The sequence below is a fragment of the Erithacus rubecula genome, assembly GCF_903797595.1.
Source record: "Erithacus rubecula genome assembly, chromosome: Z".
Classification (NCBI taxonomy): domain Eukaryota; kingdom Metazoa; phylum Chordata; class Aves; order Passeriformes; family Muscicapidae; genus Erithacus; species Erithacus rubecula.
Genome location: NC_136661.1, coordinates 22,579,462 through 22,594,261, shown reverse-complemented (window position 1 = coordinate 22,594,261; position 14,800 = coordinate 22,579,462). Strand labels below are relative to the sequence as shown.

Sequence of the window (14,800 nt, the reverse complement as noted above, 5' to 3'; positions counted from 1 at the left end):
AATGGAAAAAAACTGTGAGTTGTGTAAGAATTAAAAATTAAATGGGAGGGTTATACATTAGAGGGGAATCTCAGGTGTCAGGTGTTTGGGGAAGTCTGTGCCTCTCAGATACCCCAGCCCATGGTGAAAGAGAGAGGGAAAAGCAGCCGGGAAAATAGGATAAAAAGGGAGGCTGCGTCCTCCAAAAATTTGAGAGATCCCAGGGGAATGTCCCATGGCCTCTCCCTTTATTCGAATAAAGCAAAAAGGACTTCTCTGTCTCCTTTTTCGACATAAACCTCTCGTGGTGTTTGTGGATTATTTTTCCTAACACGGAGCACGAGTCTGATGAGGAGCAGCTGAGGGAGCTGGGGGTGCTTGGAGAAAAGGAGGCTCGGGGGGAACTCATCACTTTCTACATCTCCCTGAAAGTGTAGCCAGGTGGGAATCCACCTCTTCTCCCAGGCAACAACTGACAGGACAGTCTTCAGCAGCGCCATGGGAGGTTTAGGCTGGACATTAGGCGGAATTTCTCCATAGAAAGGGGGATTCGACACTGGAACAGGCTGTCAGGGGGTGGTGGGGTCACCGTCCCTGGATGTGTTCACGCAATGCTGGACATGACACTGCAGCACCCTGAGAAGGTGGCGTTCGGTCATAGGTCGGACACGCTGATCGCAGGGATCTTTTCCAACTTAATTGATTCTGTGATTCTTCCCGCGACAGCGAGCAGAACGTGATTTGTTCTAGGCCCGGGCCACGCTCGCCGCCTTACGGGCGCAGGCAGAGCTTGGCCACGTCCAGCCCGTCCCCAGGGCCACCCGGGCCGGGCCGGGCCGCCCCACAGCCCGCTCGGCTCCGCCGCCCCGCTGGGCTCGGGCCGCCCCACAGCCCGCTCGGCTCCGCCGCCCCGCTGGGCTCGGGCCGCCCCGGTTGCATCAGCCGCGGCCCGAGAGGCGCCTGCGCCCGCCCGCCCCTTCCCGGGCGGCTCCGCGCGGCCATGGCGGGCGCTGACAGCCAGGTGGGCCCCGCGCCGCTCGGCACCGCGGGCTGCGCCGGCCGGCGGGGCGACATGGACCTCTTCCCGAGGATTTCCCAGCTCCGGGGGGCGGTGGGAGGTGCCCCGAGGAAAAGGAGCAGGAGCTGGGGGCTTTGCGGGACCAGGCGGTCGGGTCTTTTCCGCGGTGTGTGGGGTAGGGGCGAGTTAAATTGCCCTCGGTGTGAGGGACATGTCGGGGCATTAACCCGTGCTCGCCCTCCGCAGGTGAACGCTGGGGAAGAGAAGAAAGCAGACTGCGGGAAGAAGAAGATGAAGGAAGGGTCTGGCGATGGAGGGCGGTCGGAGGTGAGCAGCCCCACGGCCGCGGGGCTGGGAGGATGCGGAGACCTCGCTGCTAGTTTTGCTAGTTTGTCCTTCTGATGTGTTTTATCGGGCGTTACAGTTAGGCCTTTGAGAGTGTGTGCCTTGAAATGCCGTTGTGTTTTTTACATTTAAGTTGCATTGGTGTAATAGGAGAACAGCTCAGATTCCCACAGCTTATGCTTTTCCCTGTGCATCTTTGCAGCGGGCAGTGGCAGCAGGTGTCCGAGGTGAAAAAAGCCTTCTTAAGGTGCTCAGGTCTTTTTTGTCTTCGTGGTGGGTAAACACCGATCCCTGTGACTCCAGGGAGGGCCAGCTGCTGCTCGGCAGCGGTGCTGAGCCAAGTGCATGGCTGTGCAGCATTGGCTTTGCCCGGGCGGATAGTCCTGACGCAATTACACGTGTTTAAACTGCAGTCATTTCCTCTCTGGGTGGCTCAGACTGGAGTGTTTCCTCAGTTTTTTTCACTTAATAAGAAAAATGTTGTTTTGCATTGAAGTTTTATAGTCTTTTCTAGTTGACTTTTGTCGTTGTGTAGTTTATTATATGGTGTAGTTGTTTGGCAACCTGTGTGATTTATTGAACAGGTGTACAGTGGTACCGATTTCATTAAGCTGAAGGCCTGCGGTATTATGACATAATTCATACTATATAATCTGAAATAACAGCGATTACTGGTTATATATTGCACATATGTAGATGTCATCGCATAGCTGCTTATGGAAAGTATTTCTTTTGTGTTGGCATTCCCAACATGATGTGCTGTCTGATTAATAGTCAGATTAATAATTTTCCTTTGTCTTTACAGCTGAATCCCTGGCCTGCATTTATCAATGAGCGTTTAGAGATGTACAATAAACTCAAGGCTGAACATGATGCACTCCTTGCAGAAAGAGCTGCAAATGACAGTAAACCCATTAAAGTTACATTACCTGATGGCAAGCAAGTTGATGCTGAATCTTGGAAGACTACTCCTTACCAAATTGCTTGTGGAATTAGGTACGTTTCTATTCTGTGATACTACACAATCATTTTCAGACAGTGAGTTTAAGGGGATGGGTTATGTTTTATTTCTTTGTTGTATATCTCAAGTCTTTTCAGAGCTTCTTGTGTGCAATAAACTGAAGGTAGCCATAGTAGGGTTTTAGTTTTGAAGTGCAATTTTCTATTGTCTTATAAAAATACAGTTTCTAAAATTAAGTAAGAATAAAAGTGAGGTATTTTAAACACATTCTAATAGCATATTTTTCCATCCAAGTACTGCTGTTGCATTAAGAACTGATTTGCTGATAAATGACCAGATATTAGCACTGCAAACCAGTTTGCATTGACCTGAGGAAGATAACTGCTGGGTTATGTTTCAATTGCTTACAGAGAAATGTAACAATAGGAGTATTCTTCATTTTTATTTGCATGGGAGATACCTATTAAAAAGAGAATTGCACATCTTCCAGGTTACTCATACCTGCTATGTATCATTTTTGGATGATACACAGTGAACACCCTGACAGTTAAAATTGCAAAGATTGGGTGATTCCTGAAGGTGAAATGGGTCTTTTTTTCCCCCCGTCTATAATAAGGTGCCATGTCATTGGAACCTTCTTTGCTTTGATATCATGAAAAGGGTATTTTGCCTAGTGGATACAAGCTACTATGTCAAAAGTGGTATTTAATAAGAGTGGTTCTCTTTTATATTGCAGTAGGATTGTGAAGTCTGGTTTGTACTTGGAGGATGCTGCTTCTAAGTCAAATTTGTGTGAAGGTTAGGTATAGCACAGTTTTCTTCCCATATCCCTAAAATATGAGAAGGATTATTCGTGAACGTTCAGGACTGGCTAAACTGATCATTTATTTGGAATTTATTTATGGCATTATATCCACTCTGAGCAGTCTTAAAGTCTTAATCACACTGGATATCAAATCCAGAGAACTTGTGCTTGCTGATTTCAAAACACAATATACCTTCTTATTGTTATACTTCTGTGTTTGTTCCACAGTCAGGGATTAGCTGACAACACGGTTATTGCCAAAGTGAACAAGGTGGTTTGGGATCTAGACCGTCCTTTGGAGGAGGATTGTTCCTTGGAGCTGCTTAAGTTTGAAGATGAAGAGGCTCAAGCAGTGAGTGTCTTACCAAAACGTTTTTTTGTTTCAGGTTCACATTTAATTCTGTCTATTGCAGTTATTTAAGTATTTACTGTGATCAGAACGTGAAGAGAAGAGGTTTGAGGTTTAGTTACATCTCCATTTCCTTATAGTTCCTTACTGGAGGTGTTGGGGTACTACAGATAGTGTACATTCTGCTGTGTACTTGTAGCCAAGTTTGCTTGCAGTTGCTGTAGTTCTTGTCAAACATTTGTATTTTCAGCCTTCATGTTAATGTAAAGTTAGTCTTTTGAACTGATATCTTCAGCACTGATTTTAGGACCAAAACTGGGTATAAAAATAATTTGCATATGGAGTCATAAAAGCACTGACTAGAGTGTTCTTTCTCTTTGCATATGCAAAAGTATCTACTTTTTTATTTTGGCTACTCCAACAAATAAATGTACACAGCCAGTAAATTTGTGAGTATGTGCTTTAGAAAAAAAAGTCAGTTGGTACAAAAACCTGTCAGTCAAATTCATCACAGTTTTACATTGAAAACTTGGGTTTTCATGTGGGCTAAATGCAGCTCCCAATTTATGATTTCAATTTGTGCTAACCAAGGCAGATAACTCTTAAGAGATTTGGTTTTGTCAAAACCTCAGGTATTCCACAAGATGGAACATGCAGGATTTCCCATACATAAGATGGCTGGATTGGAACCACAGCCTTATGTTGAAAGAACATCTTTTGGTTATTATGCAGATCTGATTGATTCCAGTTTATAGAAAAAAAGGTTTCTGAATTAGTTTCTTGACTTCTTCACAATAATTACATAATGTCAGCAATAGTTGAAAGTAAGAACTGTTTGCTGCCAGAATGGAAGTTTTACATTTCCACAGTTTTCTGGTGGAAATGCTGCCCTTTGGAAACACAGATGCTGAGGATGAGAGGGCTGCTGGGCAGGTCACTTCTGTTCTGTTCTGTGAACTGTTGTAATCTGGGATGTGCCTCAATTATCCTTGAAAGCAAGTGTTTCGGGAAAGGTTTTAAATAAAACAGTTGGAAATGTGGAAATACATTGTTTGTGTATTCAGACTGGTCCCTTCTTTTCCTATTCCTCTTAGGTCTACTGGCACTCAAGTGCTCACATAATGGGTGAAGCTATGGAACGAATCTATGGTGGCTGTTTGTGCTATGGCCCACCGATAGAAAATGGATTTTATTACGACATGTTTCTTGAGGAAGGGTAGGGTCTGTATTTCTCTTTTTTTAGGAGCTGGGGGTGGGTGGCAGATACAGCAAAATTTCTGCTGTGTGCTTGTTCCTAGAACAAAGTGACACTTACTGCTGCAGATGGCTTTGGTTTTTTGGAGGACATCCCAACCACAGATTGGTGTATTGCACCTGGATCACAAATTGCAGATGAAAGCAAAAATTGCTCATTTCTGTGTCTGTTTTATTTTAGGGGTGTATCAAGTAATGACTTCTCTGCTTTGGAAACATTATGCAAAAAGATAATGAAGGAAAAACAAGCCTTTGAAAGACTGGAAGTAAAGAAGGAAACACTGCTTGAAATGTTTAAGGTATTATGGAAGCTTTTTTCTAGCCTCGTGCAATTAGTCTTTTAAGTATTTTCAGGACACATTTTAGTAGTGGTAGAAGAAAGTGTATAAAATTAACTTCTTAAGTAGATATATTCTTAGAAACTCAAATGTGATATTTAACAAAAAAAATAAAACTGTGAGAATTCTCGTTCTTCCCTGGGCTGATCTAACTAAATTCTGTGAAGCCACATTCTTTATTTACTTCTCAGAAATGTAAATTGCAATGTACTATGTATGCAGTTATGTTACCTTGTCTGTGGTGATACTGTGACTGCATATGTCACTGCTGCATTCAGAAAACTTCATAAAACATTAATTTTAGAGTAAGGACTTTTAAAAGAGTCTAAGCAGCACTAAAACCTGACCCTTTTTCTCTAGTATCTAGCTGAAAATAAATTTTTGGTATTCCTGAGGTACACTTTAATGAGTTTCACTGTTAGGGCATCAGGAGAATCATAGCATCATTCAGGTTGGAAGGTACCTCAGTAGGTGTCCAGTCCAGTCTCATGCACAGAGCAGGGGGACAGACATGGGGACACTGAGGTCAGAGCAGGTTTTCTGGGCTTGTCCCGTTGGGCCTTCAAAACCTCCAAGAACACAGACTGCACAGCCTGCTCTCTGGGCACTTTGCTTCACTGCTGTCTGTCCTCCTGTCTGTCTCTTTTACTGGCCTGTTCTGATGCCATATAGCATCAGATTGGCAAATAACATAAGCTGTTGGTAACTTCTCTTTCTTTGACAAGGAATTAACAAGTATGTGTGCTGCTTTTCTTCTCAGTACAATAAATTCAAGTGTCGCATCCTGAATGAGAAGGTCAATACCCCAACTACTACAGTGTACAGGTAATTAAGCATGGATCATAATATTACTGGATTTATGGTTCTAGGATTCAATATACCGAATAAATGCTTTCCTTCTCTTAGGTGTGGTCCCCTAATAGATTTATGCAGAGGCCCTCATGTCCGACATACTGGCAAGATAAAGACCATAAAAATTCATAAGGTCAGTGCTGGAACTGCCTTACACAAATGTTTTCACTGCAACACTTCAGGTATGTTGCTGTCTTTGGGCTTAGCCAGGAATGTACAGGGATGACCTGGCCAAAAACTTGGTGGTACAGGTTGTGAAAAGGTTGTTGGAATGATATTCACATGATGTGAAGCTCAGCTAGTGCCCAGGGCCTGCACTTCCATCACAGGAGTGTGAGTTGGGTTTAAGGTTGGCTGAACCGTGTCAACTGGAGTTTATAGTTTTTGCTCAGCTGATGGTTATAGCTGTTTGTGAATATACAGATGGAATAGGAAAGCTACAAAGCAGATAAGCTTTTTAAAAATACAAGAGCCTGAAACCATTTTTACTTAGTGTATTTCCCTTTAAGGATTTTCATGATCAGTACTCAGAATTTCACATTAAAATTCTTATGCCTTAGTTCTTGCACAGTAATGATTTATTAATGATTATGTGCCTTTTCATAGCAGGCAGAAATAGTAAAATGTGGAGATTTCTCCCTTTCTTCAATGTTTAATTTATTTTTGCATGCAGAATTCTTCTACCTATTGGGAAGGCAAGGCCGATATGGAATCCCTCCAGAGGATCTACGGAATTTCATTCCCAGATACAAAAATGCTGAAAGAGTGGGAAAAATTCCAGGAGGAGGCTAAAAGCAGAGATCACAGAAAAATTGGGCGGGTGAGACAGCTTTTCTAGTAATATATTTCAAAAGCACTGTATGGATATAACCCCTTAACTGAAAGCATCTTGAGGACAGCTGATAATTGCTGCCACAACCAGGGTGTGACACAGTTTTATTTTCAGTTGGGTTGTGAGGTCAGCTGCTTTTCTCACAAGTATCAAAGTCCTGAAATAAATAGCTTCCTTATGCTTTCAACATAATTAATCCTTATTGCACACATTGTTCAGAACAGAATATAAACAGTCATGCAGTTATTTCCTTTTGCATGATTTCAGAATCTGCAGTATATGGCTGTGTTTTTCAGTTGGCTGGTTTTTGGGTTTGTTTTTACAGATGGGAACCCCTGTCAGATAACTGCTGGTTCTGAACAGGGTTAAAATGTCTGCTGCTAGTACATTATGACAAAATACTGAAGAATTGCCATATGCAGATTTCAGGTGTGTGCAGTTTGTAAAAACTGACCAGATGTAGTTCACACACTCAGTTCATGTGCAGATAATAAGAGAACTGCAGAAGCAGAGCTAAACATGTATTTGTCAATGTCAGAGGGAGCTGTGAGGGCACAGTTGGGAGTTAAATGTAAAGTTTTGGTGCATCAGTAATGAGTGAAACAGGAAACTGAAAAATTTGCTTCCCTTGTAATTGCTGACATACATAAAAATATTAGTGAAAATGCATCTGTTGTATTGGATATTGCTCTTTTCCCTATGTTTTTCTTTTTTAAACTCTTGGTGGTGATGCCCAGTCAATAGCAATTCATTTGTGAATGTTAGGTGAAAAAGGTAGGGTGAAAATACTAAGTTTTTAAAGTATTATTTTCCTGCAGGACCAAGAGCTGTTTTTCTTCCATGAGCTCAGCCCTGGTAGCTGTTTTTTCTTGCCAAAAGGAGCTTACATTTATAACACATTAATTGAATTTATACGGGTAAGTAATATCTTTTGGAAATCTTGTAGGAGAAATTACATATATTTTAAAAGTACATAATAGCATGCTACATTTAACAGTATTAATAGCCCTTCATTTCAAATTACCTTTTAACTGTGTCAGCCATGGAATAAAGAAACCCTGTTTCTTTGAACTGGTCATGTCACAGTCTCTGCAAAGTTATGTTTTATCAGTACCTTATACCTGCAGTTAAAGCTATGGTAAAGATGCTTTGTCATATGAATTCTTCAACATCTAATAGCAGAGCTAAGCTCACACTACTGCAATTCCATTGATGCACTTTGTTTTAATAAGCACACTTAATTTAGTGTTGTAGACCTATTTGTTTCAAAAATACATGTGGAAGAATTCTGATCTTGCTGCTGTAATGTTTGAAGTCTGTGTTAGTGCTGTATATTTGGGCTGCAGTGCAATATATTAAGGGTCACTGAGTAATTAGAGACTACTGCACTGCTTGCAAGGAGGAAACTTGTTCTTGCTGACTTTCTGCTAGAGAAATTGTCTGGGGGAAGGGTGGTGGAAGGGATGTATCCTGGCATGCCCGACTTCCTTTCTCCCTTCCCTTCCCAAGTCATGGGACTTCCATATGGCATCATTTTTGTTTTTATGGCTACAGGTTGAAGTTGGATATTATCTTTGTTTTCTGTGTTACTTATTTTATGTACTGTTCCTGTTCTAGAGTGAGTATAGAAAACGTGGATTTCAGGAGGTGGTCACTCCGAATGTTTTCAACAGCAAACTGTGGATGACTTCAGGGCACTGGCAGCATTACAGTGACAATATGTTTTCCTTTGAAGTGGAGAAAGAAATCTTTGCTCTGAAGCCTATGAACTGTCCAGGACACTGGTAAATACATAGCAAATTCTATTTACCAGAGATCGTGCTGATTGAAAAAAAAAAAAAATCCAAACCAAACCCACTCTCCTTCCTTTGCCTGTGTAATTATAAAGATGGCTACCTCCAGTTATTCATTCTGTCAGGAATGATGTAATTATATATCTTGCTGTCTACATGCTCTCTGCACTTGAGACACTGAGAAATGTCATGTTGTTCTACCATTATTAGGTGACCCCACCATTACTGGGGCATTGGCAGTTTTGTGGCAGTTCAGGCATTCAGCTTTTAATGCTCAGTTTTAGGAGCTATTTTACCTCCTCTCTGAGGAGGGGAAGGCCTACCAGCTGTAAAAGGAGATTGTTTTCCTGACAGATCTGGCTCTGTCCAGGTTACACCGATGGCATGTGCTTCATCACTGGCTGCTTCTCCCTGGCTGTTCTTTATAGAATTTTGGTTCTCAATAAGCTTCAAGTAATAAACTTTTCCTTCAGCCTTATGTTTGACCATCGCCCGAGGTCGTGGCGCGAGCTGCCGTTGCGGTTGGCAGATTTTGGTGTCCTGCATCGCAACGAGCTGTCGGGAGCCCTCACAGGACTCACCCGAGTACGCCGGTTCCAGCAGGATGATGCTCACATCTTCTGTGCTATGGAGCAGGTGAGGGCTGCTGCTAAATGAAACCAGGTATTAAAATCAGGTAAACTGAAATTTCCATATTTGAGACGTGATTTCTGTTATCATCAAGATTGAAGAGGAGATAAAAAGCTGTCTGGAATTCTTGCGTACCGTGTATGATGTCTTTGGATTTTCATTTAAACTGAATCTCTCCACTCGTCCTGAAAAGTACCTGGGGGATATTGAAGTGTGGAATCAAGCTGAAAAGGTAAAACAGTAGTCTTACTCTTTTCAATGATATAAGGCTGCATCTTCTGTAAGAACTGCCTTCTGGGAAGCTGGGCTGGGCATAAGGAATATAACTTTGCCTTCAGTTCAGTAAACTGTTCACTCTCAGTGTAGAAGCAGTCTCCATGTAAGCATCAAATGAACTCTTTCCACTTGTCTCTCTTTGATAATTAGAAAGGAGGAAGAGAATAAATTTTGGCAGCCCCTGTAATAAGACTGAAAGCCATCTCCCAAGAGTGAGGCTGAAAGGGATGGGGTTGGTCACTGCATGTGCAGTGCTGGAAAGAGGACAGGGCAGGAATAGACATTCAGTGTACCAGGGCAGATTTCATTTCAACATTAACTTTGAATTCAGTATAAAAAGTTCTTGTATCTTAGCTAATGCTTGTTTGGTCTCTTCCAAAATGAGTGCATTAATTTTGTGTGTTTAAATTTGGAAAAAATAATGTATTTTTTTCCTTTTTAAGCTGGTACTCTTCCAAAACTTCCCTTTTTCAGAAAATAAATTTTTCAGCAGTAACTATAAAGTAGCGAGAATTTGCTTAGGGTCACCTATTTGTAGTAGCAATGTGTGTCATGTGTGAAGAAACACTGAGTGTGTGTGTTCTATATCTCCAGCAACTTGAAAGCAGCCTTAATGCCTTCGGTGAGAAGTGGGAGTTAAACCCAGGTGATGGAGCTTTCTATGGACCTAAGGTTAGTGTGTTGCTAACCCCTAGCTGGATTTGGCTTTTAGTTCTGTTTGGATAAGGCTAAAAGCTGGAATGAGGAAGAAGCAATTTTTTTGTTGTTGTTGTCCCATTTTAAGATGCTGTCTGACTGAAATTCTCTGTTTTTCGAGATACATTAACTCTAACATACTTGAGAGAGAAATAATCTTCTGTTATTTTGGTTTTCACATAGTTTTAACTGCTTTAACACTCATTTAATTAATTTAATATGAATAAACTATTTGTCTGCTGTTTAAACAGCTGACTGGTTTAGTGGGTGACATAAACACAAGATGGCACTGTAAGACCTGTTTTAGCAGAGCAAATTCTGCATTGGAAATAATCTTCCCAGCAGTAGGTGAATCCTAAGTCAGGAGAAAATCAATAGTAAACCTACTGGTTAAACAAATTTTTATTCCTTTAATTACACAGTTTTGAAGTTGTGTTGAGTTACTGGTGGGTTTTGGTAGTTTAAGAATCCCCAAGCACTTATCATGTGAATTTGTTGAGTTTCTTAAGAACAGTCTCCTCAGTTTGGACAGATTGAGTAGGGCTTTTTAGAAATTGTTATTTTTGCATGTAAGCACACAGAGCATTATGAAATGGTTTTTCAGTCTTTCCCTAATATGCCTGCACTGCATTTATATTTGTGTTCTTATCTTGTAAGCTGGTTCTGATTTCTCTATTTGTATGCCAGTTGCATTAGTTTGGTTTGTGTCTTGTAGGTATAATGTGTTACAGCAGCTAATATGTAGTAGTTTCCATGTTTAATTGAAGGAAGACAAATATCCAGGAGCCTTTGTCACCATTAATTAATTTTACACTTGCTATTCATACAGTCTGGATTTGAAATTAAATCAAGTTGTAAATAATTTATTTTGATTAGAAGCTCTTTGTTGACTAGCTGAATTCCAATAAACTGAATTTTGGATGCAAAATTGAAGGACATTTAGATCTTGAATTGTTAAAACAATGATCTGTTTGTGTATTACATAAATTAAAATTAAATTAAAATAAGGCATACTGCCTCAATATATATCCTAATATATACTGGTAAAATGATGAATAAGTAAGCAGTGTAATACCTGAATAAGGTCAGGACACAGTCTACTCTTATCTCTGATTCTCTGTCTAAGTTGTATCTTAAGTGTACTCAGGATTTAAGTGTTAGATACAAAAGAAAGAGCAGGCTTGACTCTAGTCAGAACAAGTGTTACTGATTGATAGGAGTTCCTGCTGGTTAAGTGGACTATTTAACAGATTCTTGTCCCGTGTTCGTGCCATGAATTTGTAATACAAGCTACAAAGTCTTCAAATACTGCATGATAAAGAAGTGTAAATTTGTCACATCAAGAATGAAGAAATCTCATTTGTGGGGAGACACATTCAGTTCTGCATTTACATTCTGCTTTATTCACTTATTGAAAAGGCCCATGAAAGTTCCAGACTGAAACTCAGAAAATACAATCTGAGACATTGAATGTAATTCCACCCTGATGTATTATGTCTCTTGTTACTCACCCTGTTTTAGCTCTTACATCTTTTGCATCAGAACCTGCAAATCACTTAAAGCCTAATGAAGGCTGAAGTAAAACTGTGCTGTTTAAAACTACACAGAATTCCTCTGCATTGAGTGAAACTTTCCATCTCAAAACAATGAACTTGCTTTCAGAGGGGAATGTTTGTCTCTTAATTTAAAAGTTTGTCTTTTTGTTCTTCAGATCGACATTCAGATTAAGGATGCCATTGGCCGCTACCACCAATGTGCTACAATTCAGCTTGACTTCCAGTTGCCTGTCAGATTTAACCTCACCTTTGTCAGGTAAGAGCAAAGGCTGGTGGGTTTAATTTCTCTGTGATGTAATTTCAGTGACACAGGCATAAGTTTTTTTTCTTGATGCAATCTTACGAAAGCATTTCTTTACAGCCATGATGGCAATGACAAGACGAGGCCAGTTATCATTCACCGGGCTATCTTGGGATCTGTGGAGAGAATGATTGCCATTCTAACTGAGAACTATGGAGGCAAATGGTAATGTTCAAAAGTTATTATTCCAGTTCAGCCAGACTCTTCATATAGGAGAGAAATTAGCCCCAAGTACTGGGGAATCAAGAGGGGCTGTTTGTACCACTTGCTTGCTAGGGTGACATGCCTAGGAATACCACAGGGCAGTTTCTTCTGAACCACCTTCCTTAGATATGCAGTTATTCAAGATGTGGTAGATTCTACATGATGCTGCCAATGCAGGTGCAGCACACAGCTCGTCTGCCCACAGCCCAAACTGCTTTTGCAGCAGGACTGTCTTGTAAAGAGTGATTTATGTAGGTGATCTACTTTACCTGTGTTAATACTCAGTGGGAGTGACCCCTTTGATTATGACAAGACTCTAAAGTAAATGTTTCCTTGTGCTTAGTTAGTATGAGCTCGATCAGTTAGGCTTTGTTATCTGTCATAAAACACAACAGCAGTCGTCCAGTCAGCAAGTGCTCATGCCCACGCTGCAATCCTTTTAGACACTCAGCTCTTTTGGGGAAATAATTGTAATTAATATAGGGCTCTCATCACCTCTGAACCCAATCTGTGCAGCTGGCTTTAAGAGTCTCTTGTGTAGATTTTATTCCTCTCTGTAAATAGTATTTTTTTTGTCCTGAAAAAACACTGAAAACTATACTTGTTTTGTTTGTTTATTGAAGGCCACTCTGGCTGTCCCCACAGCAAGTAATGGTGGTACCAGTGGGACCAGCGTGTGATGAGTATGCTCAAAAGGTGATGTATATGGTTTAAGGGCTTTGTTTTATGTATATTGATCTGAAATACTTAGCTATTAATGATTAATGTGGTTATTTCAGAGACTTATTCCAAGTCTTTGCATATTACATTCAGTCATTTTTTATATCACAGTGACAATTACTTGCTGAAGTTGTAGTTCTCTTGAAGATAACTCATTGTCATTGCCATCATGAGTTAAATTTTGGATATGTGAATAACAAATGTTGATCTTTGTGAGACTTTTTTTTTTTTTTTTTTTAAACTTAGATTTGAGTGAGACAAAACCTGTCTTACGCTTCAGGTTGTAGTCCCCCATGGCCATGTGCTTCTTGCACAGCAGTAAAAAAGATGAAAATGAGTCTTTGCGTATTTAGCATCCAGCACACCTTTGCCTGTAGCTCTTTCAGCCACATTATATGTAAATAAAATAGTCTGCAAATTAAAAAAAAAAAAATTTGATAAGTAAGCTCCACCATCCTGGTGCGTTTTACAATATCAAACTCAAATCACTACTCAACCCAAACATTATATGTTCACATCACTGTTTGCTTATTTATTGTGTATATAGTTGCACGATAGCTGATGTTCTTTAATTTCTTGAACGAGGCTTATCTCCAGAGCCTGAACCCATGACTGTGTGTTAGGATTCAGATAATCTGAAATGGTTTAAATCTACAAGTCATGAATAGTTCATGGTAATGAATATCCAGTAGTGACAGTTTAAGTATCTTTTTCCTTAGGTCAGGCAGCAGTTCCATGACGCTGGATTTATGGCAGACGTTGATGTAGATCCTGGGTGCACACTGAACAAGAAGATCAGAAATGCTCAGCTTGCACAGTATAACTTTATTCTGGGTAATGTATTAGTTACCTTGTACTGGCTGACCCTTTTGTTACAGGGATGGATTGTTCTGTGAGCAAGGCAGAGAGTTGCAATCAGTGTTGTAGCTCAGTTTGTTCCTAAGAGTCTCCACTGCAGAGAACCTCTCGTGCTGACATCCCAGGCATTCCTGGCTTGGATAGCTGTCCCTGAAGGGGGGTCACTGTGACCCAAGGCATTATTGATACTTTTTGCTGTTTTCTGGTCAGCAGTGTGGGGATAAATATGAAGTCTCTTGTCAGATTCCCTTTATCAGTCAGATTTTAAGCAATTTTTCATCCTCCCAACAATTTATGCTCTTGCTTCTATTTCAGCAAAAGAAATAGGTTTTCATTGCCTTCAGCTGTGGTATACTTCTAAACGAGTCATGCATGCAAAAGAGAAGCCTCTTTCAGAGAGTGATGCAGGAAAAATTAGAAACTCATCCTGAAGTACATGATTTTAAGCAGCATGTTGTGTGAATTGGGGATCTAGCATTGGCCTTAAAACCATCTGGAATCCATTAAGAGTAGAAGGAACCTTTGGCAGAGAAACCCTACCCTCCAAGTAATTGACAGAACTGTGAAAAAACAGTTAATTCCTTTGCCTCTTGGTTGTTTCTAGTTGTTGGTGAAAAGGAGAAGGCAAGTGGAACAGTGAACATCCGCACCCGAGACAACAAGGTGCATGGGGAAAGAACCATTGCAGACACTGTGGAGAGGCTGCTGCAGCTGAAATGCTCTCGTTCCAGACAAGCTGAAGAAGAATTTTAACACCATCTGCTCTACCTGGCATATAAAGAATTAGTAGTTTTCCTAATTTAGTTAACTAGAGTTTTTGTTCTGAGCCAGATTTGAAGTATATTTTACATTTGGACCTGTTGCGTATTTTAATGGGGATCTTTCTTTAGTCAAAAATGCCTCTTTTTATATTAAAAAAATCAAGTTTTTCAAAAACATTGAAGTAGAATTTGCTGGCTTCTAGCCAGTGACAAATGAAGCAAGATAAAATTACTTTCTGTGACTGCAGGTGAAGATTGAAACATTAATCAGG

The 14,800-nt window shown here is 40.5% G+C and overlaps 1 protein-coding gene across 1 annotated transcript; it reads left to right on the top strand.

Annotated features, from left to right (window-relative positions):
• The first annotated feature begins 931 nt into the window (after positions 1-931).
• On the top strand, positions 932-14,566 carry TARS1 (threonyl-tRNA synthetase 1). The gene is made up of 19 exons (XM_079329846.1): positions 932-1,000; positions 1,244-1,324; positions 2,148-2,338; positions 3,337-3,460; positions 4,552-4,673; positions 4,893-5,010; positions 5,810-5,874; positions 5,956-6,034; positions 6,575-6,721; positions 7,552-7,650; positions 8,351-8,517; positions 9,000-9,162; positions 9,251-9,388; positions 10,027-10,104; positions 11,840-11,940; positions 12,046-12,150; positions 12,813-12,885; positions 13,629-13,743; positions 14,372-14,566. The coding sequence occupies exons 1-19, from the start codon at positions 980-982 to the stop codon at positions 14,518-14,520; spliced, it is 2,136 nt and encodes a 711-aa protein (XP_079185972.1). The 5' UTR covers positions 932-979; the 3' UTR covers positions 14,521-14,566.
• The last annotated feature ends 234 nt before the right edge of the window (positions 14,567-14,800 follow it).

Coding starts and splice junctions, on each gene's coding strand:
- TARS1 (XM_079329846.1), top strand. CDS start 980: ATGGCGGGCGCTGACAGCCAG. Junction 1,325..2,147: donor GCGATGGAGGGCGGTCGGAG/GTGAGCAGCCCC, acceptor TTGTCTTTACAG/CTGAATCCCTGGCCTGCATT. Junction 5,875..5,955: donor CCAACTACTACAGTGTACAG/GTAATTAAGCAT, acceptor TCCTTCTCTTAG/GTGTGGTCCCCTAATAGATT.